This window comes from Pipistrellus kuhlii, unplaced genomic scaffold (assembly GCF_014108245.1).
Source record: "Pipistrellus kuhlii isolate mPipKuh1 unplaced genomic scaffold, mPipKuh1.p scaffold_m20_p_8, whole genome shotgun sequence".
Lineage (NCBI taxonomy): Eukaryota > Metazoa > Chordata > Mammalia > Chiroptera > Vespertilionidae > Pipistrellus > Pipistrellus kuhlii.
In genome coordinates this window covers 33351163-33366632 of record NW_023425584.1, presented here as the reverse complement: position 1 = coordinate 33366632, position 15470 = coordinate 33351163, and the positions used below count along the sequence as shown (strand labels likewise).

The window sequence follows — 15470 nt, the reverse complement described above, 5'->3', positions numbered from 1 at the left end:
CCAGGAAGTTGCTTGACACTGGACTCAGCTGACAATACTTAAAGAAATGCTCTTGTGCCTTCCCAGGTGCGCTCTCTACAGAAAGACTGGCTTTGAAGATCCCTTTCGACTGAGTTTTCTGAGTGCTTCACCACAGTCCTTTTCTGGAGAACACACAAGGTTCACAGAACATTGAGGCAACTTCAGTTATATTGTTAGTAATTGCTGAGATACCACATTCGTTCCTCCAGGGCCAGTAGGTGACAGGAGCCCCAGGTGGGGAACTTTTTTTTTTTTTAATTTTTATTTTATTATTATTTTTTTAATCAATCTTTATTGTTCATATTGTTACAGAGGTTCCTCATTTCTTCCCCCCCTCCACCAGGTTCCCACCCCACCCTCCGCATCCCCCATTGTCCTTATCCATAGGTGCAGTTTATGTTCAGTCTCTTCCTCCCTCCCTTTCCCCCATAGTAAATCCCTTTTCAGATAGTAAATCAGTTACTTAGCATTTTCTCATATCAATAATACCACCACATGCCCAATGATACATTTCACATAAAATACATTTCCAAATAGGTCAACCAGCCTCATCCAGGCCCCACCCAAGGCACTCACAGATTAACACCCCAGCCCTATACTAACTCAACACATCCAGATCTAAGCCTTCATCACTTGATTCAGCAGACCCTCAAGTTCCCGCAAAAGTTTCCGGCCATGTCTGAGAGGCAGCCGTGGGGCAGGGGCAGGCGAGGAGCGAGCTGCTCCAGGCCTGGCCTCTGTTGCTCTGGTTCGTTCCACAACCAGCTGCTCCGGGTCTGGTCACCGCCGCTCCCGACCTAGTTGCTCTGGACCTGGCTGCTGCTGCTCCGGGCCTGGCCGCACCTTTCCCGGCTGCTCTGGGCCCGGCCGCTCCGGGCCTAGCCGCTCCCAGTCTGGCAGCTGCTGCTCCAGGCCTGGCTGCACCAGACCCGGCTGCTCCGGGCCTGGCCGCTCCCAGCCTGGCAGCCGCTGCTCCGGGCCTGGCAGCTGCTGCTCCGGGCCTGGCCGCACAAGACCCGGCTGCTCCGGGCCTGGCCGCTCCAGGTGGGGAACTTTTGATGGAGAGGTAATGATCAGAGAGCGCGAGGGTGGGCAGGGGTGGAGGTACAGGAGGAAACTTTAGGGTGGCAAGGGAAGACCTCTCTGAGGAGGCGAGGCCTGCACTCAGTCCTAAATGACAAGAAACAATAAGCCATGAGCAACAGGTCTGGGGGAAGAGCATTCCTGGAAGAGGTGACAAATGAAGAGGCCCTAAGGCAGAGCCACGCCAGGCTTCCTCCTATGCCAAGGTTATTCCCGGGGCTCCAGGTCAGAGGGCACAGGGCTGGGGACCTCTGGATAAAGTACCCCAGAGTAGGCTGGCAAAGCAGCCTTTCTCAGTGGCAGCAGAGCATCACTAGTTCAGGGAAAGGCAGGCAGCTCTGAGACCTGTTCTGCCTCCACCTGCAGAGCATCTGAGGGGAAAGTGGCCAGCTGTGTGACTTCATCCCCAAGAGCAGCAAACGGCACAAAGACATGTCCCGCCTGCCTTCTGTGTTCATGTCTCTGAGGCAGACACCATTGTCCCTCTAGGATCTAGAGGTGACCAGACTTCCCGCTTTTGGTGGGCAGCCCTGATTTTTAACAATCTGTCCCATGCTCTGAGGCGTTTTAAAAAAGTCCTGATTTTTGGAAAGAAAACGCCGCGGGCCGCGGGACGAATTGTTAAAAATCGGGACGTCTGGTCACCTTACTCTAGGTGCCTGCCACCAGCATGGCCACAGAGCATGGGCAGGGTCAGGAGAGGAGGAGCAGCTGCTTCGGGCAGGAGAGTGGAAAGTAGTTAGTTACCTACAAGTAAGTATCCGTAAGACTCAGCTGATTTCTCAACACTAACTTTGCAAGCCAAATTGGAGTGGCAAGAAGTATTCCAGTGGCTTTTTTGCTGCTGTGGCAACAGCCATGGGTATGATCAGGCTTCAAAGGAGGCTTGTCTCCAGTGTCCTCTGCTAAAAGAAGGTCTGGTTGTACCCCAAGGAGACCAGTGAAACAGCCAATGCCAACTCCCGTCAGTAGGTTCAGAAGGTGATCAAAGATAGGCCGATTATCTGGAAGCCTGTGGCTGTCCATTCCTGGGCTCGATGCCAGAAAAATACCTTGCCTGCAGGAAGCACAGGCACATGAGCATAAGTAAGCAAAAGGGTACTGCCGGTATTTAAATGGCTGAGAAAGTAACCTGGTTGGGGAGGATGAGAATTCCGGGCCGGCTACTCAGAAGATACTATGAATCTAAGAAGATTGACTGTTACCTGTACCTGAAAGTGAAGGGTAGCATTCAAAAACAAGCGGCTCTTAGGGAATACATCCACAAGCTGAAGGCAGACAAAGCTTGCAGGAAGCTTCTGGCTGACAAAGCTGAGGCCCACAGGTCTAAAACCAAGGAAGCTTGCAAGTGCCGTGAAGAGCAGCTCCAGGCCAAGAAGGAGAAATCAAGACTGTCCAAGGAGCCCTAGCCCACTACCTTCATTTAGAATTGAAGGTCAGATAAAGAGCTTCCCAGATAAGAAAAAGTTAAAGGAGTTCATCTCCACCAAACCTGTATTACATGAAATGTTGAAGAAGGCAAAAAAAAGATAAAAAATTATGAACAATAAAATGGCAATAAATACATATCAACAACTGAATCTAAAAATCAAACAAAGCAGAACAGAAACAACATAGAACATTTTTTAAAAAATATATTTTTTATTGACTTCAGAGAGGAAGGGAGATAAATTTTTATTGACTTCAGAGAGATAGAAACATGGATGAGAATCATTGATTTGCTATCTCCTGCACCACCCCCTACTCAGGATTGTGCCTGCAACCCAGGCAGGTGTCCTTGACCAGAATCGAACCTGGGACCCTTCAGTCTGCAGGCTGTAGATATCCACTGAACCAAACCAGCTAGGGCCAGAGAACATTTTGACCGTTGCCAGATGGGAGGGGTATTAGGGAAATGGGTGAAAGATGTGAAGGGATTTAGAAGTACAAATTAGTTACAATATAGTCATGGGGAATTGAAGTACAGCCTGGGGAATATAGCCTATAATTACGTTATTAGATGGGTATGAGATTTTCTGGGATGATCCCTTAATGGTTTTATAATGTCTAATCCACTGGGGTGTACACCTGAAACGATAATATGTCCACTGTAATTGAAAAGTAAAAAATGATTAAAAATAGTGACTCTCCCAGGGATATAAAGTACAGCATAGGAAATATAGTCAATAATATTGTAATAGGTGTGTATGATTTAGATGGGTACTGATTGGGGTATCACTTCATAAGGTATATAAATGTCTATCACTATCTTATATACCTGAAACATAAATTGTCAGCTGTAATTGAAAAATAGATTTAAAAAAAGAAAAATGACCAATGAGCCAGAGATCTAGGGTGAGGCCTAGGTAGGAAAGGTTGGTGGAGGAAGGGTTCCAGGTATTGACAAAGTCCGCTCCTTCTCAGGTCAGTTTTCCTGCTCCAGCGAGGTTCTTCCCTCATCGCTGGTCCAGCCTTTGCCATTTCTCTGGTCCATTCCCTTTCTGGTCACCCCTGGCGTCACAGGTCCTCCCCTATTTAATTTCATACCCCCCCCTCCCCCCCATCACTGTTCTGCTGGTTTGCAGTTCCTACGCACCCGCGTACCTATGGGCACTTGAGGGTTTTCGCCTTAGACGTTTTTCTTAAAGCTTTGAGCTGTCCTAGAGTGCTCTCTGCCAAGGCCTATCTCCAGCCCACGCCATCGCACCTGAGCATCAGGGTGTCTGTGCACATCATTGTTCTGGCCTGGACCGAGGCGCCTGCGGGAAGAGACAGAAAGCTGTCTGTCCTCTGAGCTCCGGCCTCGGGGTGATCCGGCAGCAAAACAAATGGGCGAGTCGCTACTTCGAGGCAGACCACTAGCACCTCCCTTTGTGTACTTTCAGGGTATCCCTCAGTCTTCGGCCTCCCACTTCCCCACGACCCTCCTTTCCCCGGCCCCGCCCCGGGCTAAGGAGGACCCTGTGAAGGCCGCGGGAGAGAAACCCCCCTGGTCTGCCACGTTCAGGTCGGGGCCTGGGGGCTCTTCCCGGACCAGACCGCCGCCCACCCCGGGAGCAGCGGCCGAGCGCCCCCGCGCCCTCCCGCGCCCTCCGGGGCCCGGCTCCCGCGGGGAGACCGGGCGGCCGGAGCCCCGCTAAGCAGCTCGGAGAGGGCGGGGCCCCTCCCGCCGGGCCCCGCCCCCGGGGCGAGGTTTAAAGGACCGGGCCCACCTGGCCCCGCCCCGCCCGCCCGGCCCAGGCCACACCCCCGCGGGGCGGCGCCGGCCGGCTCCTCCGAAGCGGGCGAAGCGGTTTTAAGCGGGGGCGGGACTGCGCGTCTCAGCTTCGCGTGTGGCCGCGGGTCCGCGCTGCAGAGCCTGGATTTCGCGTGTGGCCGCGGGTCCGGGCCGTGGGAGGCCGGCCGCGGAGATCGGGGTAAACGTGGGCGAGGAGCGGAGCGGCGCCGGGAGGTACGACGGGAGCAGCGCGATCCAGGCCGGGGGAGGGCCTTGCGGGAGGGAGGCCGGCCCGCCCCGGCTCAGCCCAGCCCTCCCTCCCCCGCGGGAACCTCGCCGTCGTCACCTGGCCGAGCCGGGAGCCGCGGGGGGCGGAGGTTCGTGGCGCGGAGGTTGGCCCTCGGCGCTTGCCGTAGCCCGGCCCGGGAGGCGGGCGCTCGGCGTCCGGGGCCGGTGACAAAAGGAGGGAAGCGGAGGGACGTTTGAGCCCGGGAAGATCGAGCGTGGGACCGGGCCCCCCCGGCGGGCCTGCCCCTCCCGGCCTCCTCGCAGGCACCCGGCTCGCCCGCCGGGCTCGGAGAGCGGAGGTAGCGGGGAGGACAGCGCCCCCTCTGGCCCGGCGGCGCCGCCTCGGGGCCCGGCGGCGGGCGGCGGGAGGCGGGGCCGTTTGCCGGGTGCGGGTGCGGGTGCGGGTGCGGGTGCGGGTGCGGGCGGGCGGGCGGGCGGGCGGGGTCTTCCCACCTGGCGCCGGGCGCGGGGCCTCAGGCCCGGCACCCCGGCCTCTCGGGGCCCTCGGAGCCGCTCTCCACAGACCTGCACCGGAGGGCCCCTCCCGGGCCGGAAAGCGGAGCCAGGCCTCTCCGGGCCCTGGGAAATGGAAGAGTTGGCGAATTGGATGAAAAAAAAAGCGAGGGGGTGGTGGTGGGGGTGAGGGTGGGGGTATCCAAGGCTTTAAGAAATAACGGGACGACCAGAAATTTCTTAGGCAGGGAGAGGCCGTGACCCTGAGACTTGGGTACCCGGGGATGGGGATGGGAGTGTGGGGCCTTGTGCATTTGGAGGAGGGAGGGTGACCTGAAAAAGGAAGCGGTGGTCTGGACATCATCTAGTCTAGTAGGATTGACAGCCTCCGTCCCTGTAGTCTCTTTGGGCCTTTTCCTGCCTGGAGGCAGAGGAGTGGGACCGCTGGGGCTGTGCTAGCAGGGGACAGCTGTGGTGTCCTCTGCCTAGGGGCGGTCTGGTGTTCTGGGGGAGTGGCCACAGGGGCTTTGTGGTGGCAAGGTGTCCCCGCCTCGAAGTGTGTGTCTGTCAGGATAAAACTTTTCAAAGGCCTGCAGAAGAGTTATTGGTGTGTCTGTTGGAAGAAAAGTCAGGAAACTGCTCCTAAGGCAGAGTGAAATTCGATATATACTACTAGGAGGATGGGTAAAGGCAATTTCCCAGGTTCTCTAGAGACTTTTAAAATAGAGCCTTGTTTCCCTCTGTTTCTCAGTGTGAAGTGGCACTTCTCAAAGTATTGGCAACAGCCTCTTTCCTACTCACCGAGGTGTTTTTTTTTAGAGCATTTCCCCCCATTTATTAAATGAGCATTTAAAAATGTTTTTATTGATTTCAGAGAGAGGAAGGAGAAGGAGAGAGTTAGAAACATCAACGATGAGAATCTTTGATCAGCTGCCTCTGCATTCCCCCTACTGAAGATCGAGCCTGCAACCCCTGTATGTGTTGGAATTCAACCGTGACCTCCTGGTTCAAGGGTTGATGTCAATCATTGAGCCACACTGGCCTGGCTAAATGAGCGTTTTTTGAGTGCCTACTGTGTGCCATCTACAAACAGCTTCCAGCTTCCTGGACTCCTCACTGAAACACTGTCTGAACTGACTATGGGTGATGCTTGGGAATCTACTTTTGATACCTGGTGATTTAATGTACACTGAAGTTTGAGAACAGGTCACCTAGGGCAGAAGCGGCCAGTCAGCTGACCAAATCCAGCCTGCTGCTTGTTTTTATATAGCCCATGAACTAAGAATGGCTTTTACATTGTTTTAAATGGTTGGGAAAAGTCAAAAGAAAAATAATGTTTCATGACACGTGAGAATTACATGAAATTAAATTTCAATGTCCAGAAGTAAAATTGTGTTGGATCATAGCTGCTCTTGTTCATTTATATGGTGTCTATGGCCAAGTAGCTTAAATATTTACTATCTGGCTCTTTGTAGATAATATAAAATTTGCCGACCTCTTGTTTAGGGAAAGGAGGAAATATGGTAGAAAAAAGCATCTGGCTAGAAAAGCCTTGTTTAAAAATTAGTAGATAAAATGGGCTTAGTAAAGTTTATATTTAAAATTTTTTTTTCTAATCCTCACCAAGGACATTGATTTTCAGTGGGGGTAGAAGGGAGGGAGGAGGAGAGACGGGCAGAGGTGCAGAGAGACACATCAATTGGTTGCCTCCCATACCCCAACCTTGGGCCAGGGAGCGAGCCTGCAACTGAGGTACGTGCCCTTAACCAGAAGCCTTCCATCCACAAGCTGAGGCTCTAGCCCCTGAGCCAAACTGGATAGGGTGGAAATTTTATTTTTATAAAAACAGAGGGAATGGTGTATCTGGATTAATGCAAAGCATTTAGATAAATTTAGGCATCTAAGTAGGATTTTCATAGAGATTGTGAACCTGTGCCCTTAATAAATTGGCTAACTTATGTTTCTTTTCATAGACTGGGTGGACTCATGGACCTGATACTTTTCTCTTGGAAATAAACTAGATCAAAAGAAAAATGGCATTTGTTGCAACACAAGGGGCCACAGTGGTTGACCAAACCACTCTGATGAAAAAATATCTTCAGTTTGTGGCAGCTCTCACAGATGTGAATACCCGTGAGTTGATCCTTTTTGTCTTTAAGAAGTGCATTATTTTGACTCATTCATCTCAGTTCGAAGAATGTGCACTTGGAGATAAATAACATTAACTTTTATCCGAATTTCTGTTCTGCCTTGTGGAGAAGCAAAGTGATGATCATTACTGGCTGGAGCCCTGAAGAGGCGTGTGTGTGTGTGTGTGTGTGTGTGTGTGTGTGTGTGTGTATCTGTCCTTGTCTGTGCATGCACACGTATGTCTGGGAGTGTGAATGTGTGTGACTAGTTGTAGGGAACTAGTTATGTGCCTTCTGTGGGACTATGACAGTCAAACTGATAAGATCTGATTGCTTCTCTTATTAAATCCAGTGATTTTGAGATAATCTTTAACATAATTTCAATTACCTGATTTTTTTTGGTTATTTTACAGCTGATGAAACAAAGTTAAAAATGATGCAAGAAGTTAGTGAAAATTTTGAGGTATGATCTTTATATTTTAAGCTTTTCATTTTGAGCTAGATATTGTCCTGGGCTTTCCCATTGCTTTTTTGGTCAATCTTTTTACTATAGTAACTAAAAAACATTATCTTTGTTGATGTACTTTATTGTATTCTAAAAGTGAAATTTGTAAGTTTGTCCACAGTGTTGTCCAACTTTTTCATATAGTGATACTTGCCTTGGTTTTGGTTGTTTAATATTTTTATTTTTATTTTTTTATTTTAGAGAGAGGAGGGAAGAGAGAGAAACTGATTTGTTGTTCCAATTATTTATGCATTCATTGGTTGATTCTTGTATGTGCCCTGTCTGGCAATCAAACCCGCAACCTTGGCATATTGGGTTAATGATCTAACCAACTGAGCTACCTGGCCAGGGCATTTTTTTTTTTTTTTAAATTAAGTGTATTTTATTTACTCACACTAGGGCATACTCATTCCATTGACTTTTAGAGAGAGTGGTGGAAGGGAGGGAGATAGACAGAGAGAGGAACATTGATGTGAGAGAGATAGATCAATTGGTTTCCTCCCTGCACACGCTGCCAGTGCTTTCCCTCCAGCAGCTGCACCGCTGCCTTGCTTTCCACTTTCCCTCCTCCTCCCTTCTGTGCTGTCTTCAGTCTTCATTTCTCCCTCCCTATGCTTATGCAAATTAACCCAACATCTTTGTTGGATTAATTTGCATACTCACCCTGATTGGCTGATGAGCATGGCTTGTGTAGCGGGTTGATAGTTAATTTGCATATTGCTCTATTATTATGTTAGACTAGGTGAAGTTGAAGTGAAAATATATATACAAATTAAATGAAGTTTTTATTTTTGTATAATTAGAATGTAACGTCATCTCCTCAATATTCTACATTCCTGGAACATATCATCCCTCGGTTTCTTACATTTCTTCAAGATGGAGAAGTTCAGTTTCTTCAGGAGAAACCAGCCCAGGTAATTTGTTTAAAACTGTCAGTGAGAAAAAGGTGTCACATAGTAGTATGGCAAGCATTTCTGAATTAAAATACTTAAAAACACACACCATGGTTTCACTTACAAATCAAAGTGGTTTTATCACATAAGGATAACTCTACCCAAGGCTTTTGCCTGCTTAGTTAAATGTCTTGGTTTTATTTTGTCAAGAACATCTCTTTTATAGTTTAAACTAGAAGCCTGGTGCACGACATTTGTGCACTGTGGGGGGAAGGGGTCCTTTCAGCTCGGCCTGGGCCTTTAGTAGTCTGGGAGCTTTCAGGCGATGTCTGACTGACAGCTTAGGCCTGCTCCCCACTGTAGTTTGTTATTAATAATTATGTATAACAGGATATTGTAAAAATTAAGTTATGAGGTTTTTATTAAAATGTTTCTTATATACCATTATATTGGCTGGACCACAAAAATATTTGTTGTGGGACTCTGCAAAGTTTGACGTGCTTGGAATATATTGCAAATTAATATAACAGTAGTCTGTTGAACCTCCCATACTCACTGTCCAACTCTATTTTTATTCATTTTAATTTTTATAATTCATGGCCAATTTTATTTTACTTATAGCTCCATCCACACGTTTACCTCTTTTTAAAACAGTCCCATCACATATATGTGTGTGTGTGTGTGTGTGTGTGTGTATTTATTTATTTATAAAGAATAGTTTATTGATTTTGTTTTATTTTATTTTTAAAAATATTTTTATTGATTTCAGAGAGGAAAGGAGAGGGAGAGAGAGATAGAAACATTTTAATGATGAGAGAGAATCATTGATTAGCTACCTCCTGCATGTCCCCTACTGGGGATCTAGTTCACAACCCAGGCATGTACCCGTGACTGGAATCAAACCTGGGACCTTTCAGTCCACAGGCTGACGCTCTATCCACTGAGCTATACCGACTAGGGCTAGTTATTGATTTTAGAGAGAGGAAGGGAGAGGGAGAAACCTCAGTGTGAAAGCACAACCTGAATCAGCTGCCTCCTGCATGCCCCCTATTGGGTACTGAGCCCACAACTTGGGTATGTGCCCTTGATTGGGAAGGGAACTGGCAATCTCCTGGTACATGGGACGACGTTCAAGGAACTGAGCCACACCAGCCAGGGCTGGTCGACCTTTTAGTTGTCAGCTCCATAGTCAGAATCATGAGAGCTTAGTTCAGTTTATGATGAAATTAGTCGTTGGGCCCAAGGTAATTGGGGAGAACACTGTTGAAGCTAAACTGAGATTATGGAGGGAGATCTCAAATGAAGTTCCATTTGTTTTGCTCTTTCATTTTAAATCCACTCTGCATTCGCACACTAGTGCCCTTTCTGCTGAAAATAAGTGTGAAAGAGGTGACTCACTTGATTTGCTACACAATTGTAGAAATATTGAAAGTAATGGTTTGCAGTACTTGCTTTGGATTACATTGAAATAATATATAGGAGTGTTTCTAAAATGGGGTTGATCCTCTGGTGTGTTACCAGTGCTGGGTACGGACAGCCGTGTGACCCTTTTAGTAGGCAAAAGAATTACTTCGGAGCTCTTGGGAGGATATTATATTTACTTTTTTATTTTTCTTCACCAGCAATTGCGGAAACTAGTTCTTGAAATCATTCATAGGATACCAACGAATGAACATCTTCGTCCTCATACAAAAAATGTTTTGTCTGTGATGTTTCGCTTTTTAGAGGTAACCTTTGAGAATTCTTGTTATTTTGCAATATTAAAAACTTTAAATGATTTTCTTAATGTAAAATCTAGTGTTATACAACTGTTTCCCCTTCACTAAAGTTCCTGATGCCCATTTCCCAACCAAATTATCATGAAAGATTATTAATTAAAGTTTCATTTTGTTTTCGTATTTTTGAGTCACTGATAAATTGAAGCTACATAGTAGAAATCTTTCAGAATGAGTTGGTTGTTGACAGACTCAAAGTACTGGGTTCTTTGGCTTCGTGCTTTCTAGTTTTGTGTGTGTCAAGCACAGTACGTGCTCATAAAGAGTTTCTCAAATACTTGGGGCTAATTCATATGGTACCTATTAAGTTAACCTCTAAAATGGTTTTTTTACTGTACTTAGTCTTGATGTGTTTAGAATTCTATTGGGTTTCTGGGCCCTTGGAAAGATGAGCTTTGGAGGGGGAGAGAGTTGGATTCAGATCCTGGCTCTGTCATTTATTAACTATAATATATCATGTTAGTCATGTTGCTTATTTTCTCTGAGCCTTAGCTTCCTCTGAATATAGTGTGGATGGAACCTCACACTTAGAGAGTATGTGTGAAATGTTAAGCACAGGATCAATATTTGGTGGGTACTCAGTAATTCATTCTTTTGGCATTACTTTCAAGCAATAAAAAGTGTTGGTAGGGCCATTAGACCTTAGTTAATGGTGTGACTTGCCACAAATGTCAGTTATTTGTCAGAGTTATTGACCAGAACTCACTGGTGTGCTGCCCTTCAGATGGTCTACCAAAGACCATGAAGTCTTCCTCTTTGGGCAGCTGTGTTTTATGATTTAATGAATTTTCAATAAATCAAATCTAAGTTGGTTGATGCAGTGTGTGTATAAAGAAAAATGCTTAGAAAATAGTCTTTAATTTTTAAACTAAGTCCTCAGAATTGTAACTCTTCAAATGCTTTTTTTAAAGACGGAAAATGAAGAAAACGTCCTTATTTGTTTAAGAATAATTATTGAGCTTCACAAACAATTCAGGCCACCCATCACACAAGAAGTAAGTATTTATCCTGAGAGCATTTCTGTAGTGTGCTGACAGTTCTTTGTGCTGTGTAAATTCTCTTTTCCTATAGTATTGACGGAACACATGGTACTTAAAGTGTAGAAAATATATAGCCTGTTTGGGGAAAATTCTTTGGTTTAGCAGTTACCTTTTCTATTTTGAATGTGTGTATGAGTATTTAACTTTATTTGTTCAGTCGTGTGGCTATGTGTTACTTAACCAGATTGGCAGAGCTGTTTGCTTGCTTCTGGTATTCAGAAACGTCTGATGTGCCAGAAGGCTCTGATCATTTTATGTTATTCAAGGGTTAAGATGTGTTCTAAAGTCAGCTGGGTTTGAATATCATCAGCTCTGCAATTCAGTAGCTATGTGAAACTGGGTAAACTTGTAGCCATTTGGAGCCTTTTCTGTAAAATGGGGACAGTCACAGTATATCCTCAAAGATTGCTTGAAGAATTAAATATAAAAGTTAAAGTTCTTAACACAGTGATTTGCACCTACAGAGTAAGTACTAGATATTCTGTGTTAGCAGTAATTAATACAGTGTCTTCTGCAATGATAAGCTTAGTAAATGCCTGTTATAGATTATTTGGAAGTTAGAAAGAAGCAAAATGATGAAATAGAATTCCTCCTATCTTATAAACAATATTGATTACCTTTCATTTTTCCCACCTTCTATAATGTTTTCTACATGATTGCAATAATACTGTATACGACGTTTTATATAGTTTCCCTTCACATTATATATAAGAATTTTCCCACTCAAATTCTTTTTTTAATTTTATTAATATATTTTATTGATTTTGTACAGAGAGGAAGGGAGAGAGATAGAGAGCCAGAAACATTGATGACAGAGAGTCATCGATCAGCTGCCTCTTGCACACCCCCTACCGGGGATATGCCTGCAACCAAGGTACATGCCCTTGACCGGAATCGAACCCGGGACCCTTCAGTCCCCAAGCCGATGCTCTATCCATTGAGCCAAACCGGTCCCGGCCCCACTCAAATTCTTTATAAAGTTACTTTTTAGTGGATGTATAATATTCTTACACATGGGTGCCATCATTTTTGGATATTTAAAGTATTTCAAAAACTTTTATTTTATGACTATGATTGAATATCTGTTTCTAGTTCAAATTACTACATAAACTAGGTTTATTGACAGAATTAGTAGGTCAAATATGTTAATGTTTTAATGCTATTGATAAATATAGTATTAAATTGATTTCCAGAAAGGTTTCAGTAGTTTATGAGAGTCTTCCTCTTGTGGCAGACTCTCCAGCGTGGTGTAGTATTACTTTTTGGGAGTCAAAGAGTCAATTTTTATTTCTCTGCTTCTTCTGAATTAGAAAGCTTGTTTTCTGTTTGTCAATCTTTTGTATTTCTTTTTTATTCACATTCATTGCCTGTTTGTGTTTTGAGTCTGATATTTTGATTACCTATTTTATGAGTTCTTATATATTAGGACTATTAACATTTTTCTTATTTATTGTAAGCATTTTCTGTTTATAAATATCTTCCTTATACTTTTTTTTTTTTTTTTAGATTCATCATTTTTTGGATTTTGTGAAACAGATTTATAAGGAGCTTCCAAAAGTAGTGGTATGGTTTTAACATTATTTGAATTATTACTTATATTTATTACTTTCCTATTCCAAAGGTATTTTGGAGCGTTTGCATTGGAGGAATAATTGGGGGATGCTAATTTTAGAGTGGGGAATGTTTATCGATAGTCAGTATCTAGGTTGATAAATCAGTCATTTAAAAAAATAGTTCTTTTGGTTTCATTGTTTAAATTAAATACTTTAATATATTCTTAGGGTAGAAATTTTGCAAAAAACAACAAGATAAATCCATAATGTTTTGACTTGTAAGCAACCATTGATATTGATGTTTTGTGCTCTTTAAAGATGGTTATGCTCTCAATTATAAAGACTTCTGGGGAAGTGGTGTATGCTTTTAGCATTTTTCTGCATCCTTAAAATTCTTTCTGTTGAAAAACTCTTCCCAAGCAATGCCAACAATGTAAAAGTGTGTGGACTAGAACAGGAATGTCTCCTCTCCATTTTATTTTCACTTACTAGAAGAATCACTGTTAACAGTTTGGAACATCCAAGATCTTTTTCTGGCAGTCGTAATTTTTAGAGGCCCCATAATTTTTTATGATATGCGTATACTTCAACCATCTCTCTGTTGCTGATTTTCTCATTTTTCAATTCTTCACTATCACAAATAATGCTTTGGTAAAAATTTATTGCACATAATTCTGTTTTTTAAAGAATTTTGTTAAGTTTAAAAATTTTTAAAAAATAAACATGGTAAAATTAACTTTTAGGTATTTTAAGGATTTTAATTTGCTAATAATGTGTCAAACAAAATTAATTACATTTTGAGTTATCAAATTGTGTCACCTATCATTTCAGTCAGAGTTTTTCATACGAAGCTGTTTTGTTTAATATGAGGTCCAAACTCCACTGAGAACTAAGGGATGACAGTGAGGTCCTGGCCTTTAAACATGCCTTCTGTTCTTTGCTTCTGGTCCTATCTTTGATCTCTATTTAGGAGACTATTTGAAAAGTTAATTCAAGAGAGACTGGCTTCTAGTTTCTTATCACTGGAGAGATGGGGTCCATTCTCCTTGCCTCATTGAGGTTTAATGTAATCTGGCATGCATTTCATCTTTTCTTATCCAGAAAGGAGCAAAAAATACTTAGGACAAGTTTTTTATTTTCTGTTGTGGAAGGTGGAGAAATGTCTCTATCATGTTGTCTTTTTGGTGTTGAATAGAGTGGATCTCAAGTACTGTGGGATTGAGCAAGATACATGTGGGGCATTTGGTTTCTTCCTCCACATGTGTCAGGGCTGTTTTGTGAGGAATGTTGTGTATGACTCTTTAGGAAAAAACATTTCTCTTGTTCTTATGTAGAACCGCTACTTTGAGAACCCTCAGGTGATTCCTGAGAACACAGTCCCTCCCCCAGAAATGGTTGGCATGATTACAGCAATTGCTGTGAAGGTAAATCCTGAGCGTGAGGACAGTGAGACGAGAACAGTAAGTTTTTCCAATTGTTTTGCTTTTGTTCTTTGCCTCTACTTGGTAGAGAGGCAAAATTAATATATAAGTGACTTTTTAAAATATATAAGTGACTTTTTAAAGTCACTTATATATTTTAAACTTGTTTTCTGTTTTTTTTCTTAAACACTTAGAAGCATTTAAGATGAACAAATGTGTGCATGAGAGCATCACTGATTCTGCTGTGCAGCCTCTGAGTGGTGAAATGAACTCTTGCTTTCATGCAAAGGTTTAAACAGAATTGTAGTGGAAGTCACTCACCTGTTGGAAAGAGCAGCTGACCAGTCTCTGTTCCATCCTTAATTTTGATATTAATGAGCCTCTTTAAACTACATATAAATTGTAGTTCAGTCCCTGGGAGCCCTGGCTCTGGGGACAGACGCACTGGGATGATTCTGATGATAGGAAAGTTCATGAACCTTTGTTTTGGCCTTGATTTTTCCCTCTCATTATCTGAAAAACCTATTTTGTGAAGGTAATGCTAGTAATTGTCTGCAGGTAATGTATTTGTTATATCTGCCACATAGGTAATGTGTCTTGAGCATTTGCTGACTATATATATATATATATATATATATATATATATTTATTTATTTATTTATTTATTTTAATATATTTTATTGATTTTTTACAGAGAGGAAGAGAGAGGGATAGAGAGTTAGAAACATCCGCAGGCCGACGCTCTATCCACTGAGCCAAACCAGTCCTGGCTTGTTGACTATATTTTTATGATTGAATTAAGAATATCATCTGTATTTGCTTTACTGCAATGGTTTTGCAGAATGTTTTATTAATCCTCACCTGAGCATATTTTTTTTCATTGATCTTTAGAGAGATTGTAAGGGAGAGGGAGAGACATAGAGAGAGAAATCCTTATGAGAGAAACACATGGATTGGTTGCCTCTGTACATGCCCTGACCAGGGCAAAGGATTAAGCCTGCAACTGAGCTACAAACCCTTGATCAGAATAAAAATCGGAATTAAACTGAGGATCCTTCAGTCTGTGGGCTGATGCTGTAACTATTGAGCAAAACTGGCTAGGGCTGCAGAATG

At 43.7% G+C, this 15470-nt stretch overlaps 1 protein-coding gene across 16 annotated transcripts in view; it reads left to right on the top strand.

Annotated features, from left to right (window-relative positions):
* The first annotated feature begins 4371 nt into the window (after window positions 1-4371).
* The window catches only part of LOC118710749 (transformation/transcription domain associated protein), a 101729-nt gene continuing 90630 nt past the window's right edge, over window positions 4372-15470 (top strand). For 13 of the 16 annotated variants that reach the window (XM_036423408.2, XM_036423401.2, XM_036423411.2 and 10 more), the window contains exons 1-8: window positions 4381-4534; window positions 7015-7174; window positions 7584-7633; window positions 8479-8589; window positions 10191-10295; window positions 11255-11338; window positions 12890-12946; window positions 14271-14396. In XM_036423408.2, the coding sequence (XP_036279301.1) occupies window positions 7075-7174; window positions 7584-7633; window positions 8479-8589; window positions 10191-10295; window positions 11255-11338; window positions 12890-12946; window positions 14271-14396 (633 nt within the window). In that variant the 5' untranslated portion in view covers window positions 4381-4534; window positions 7015-7074. Of the gene's footprint in view, window positions 4535-4690; window positions 4888-5688; window positions 5847-7014; window positions 7175-7583; window positions 7634-8478; window positions 8590-10190; window positions 10296-11254; window positions 11339-12889; window positions 12947-14270; window positions 14397-15470 lie in introns of those variants that run through there. The other 3 variants (XM_036423412.2, XM_036423399.2, XM_036423397.2) reach the window with 3 other exon arrangements.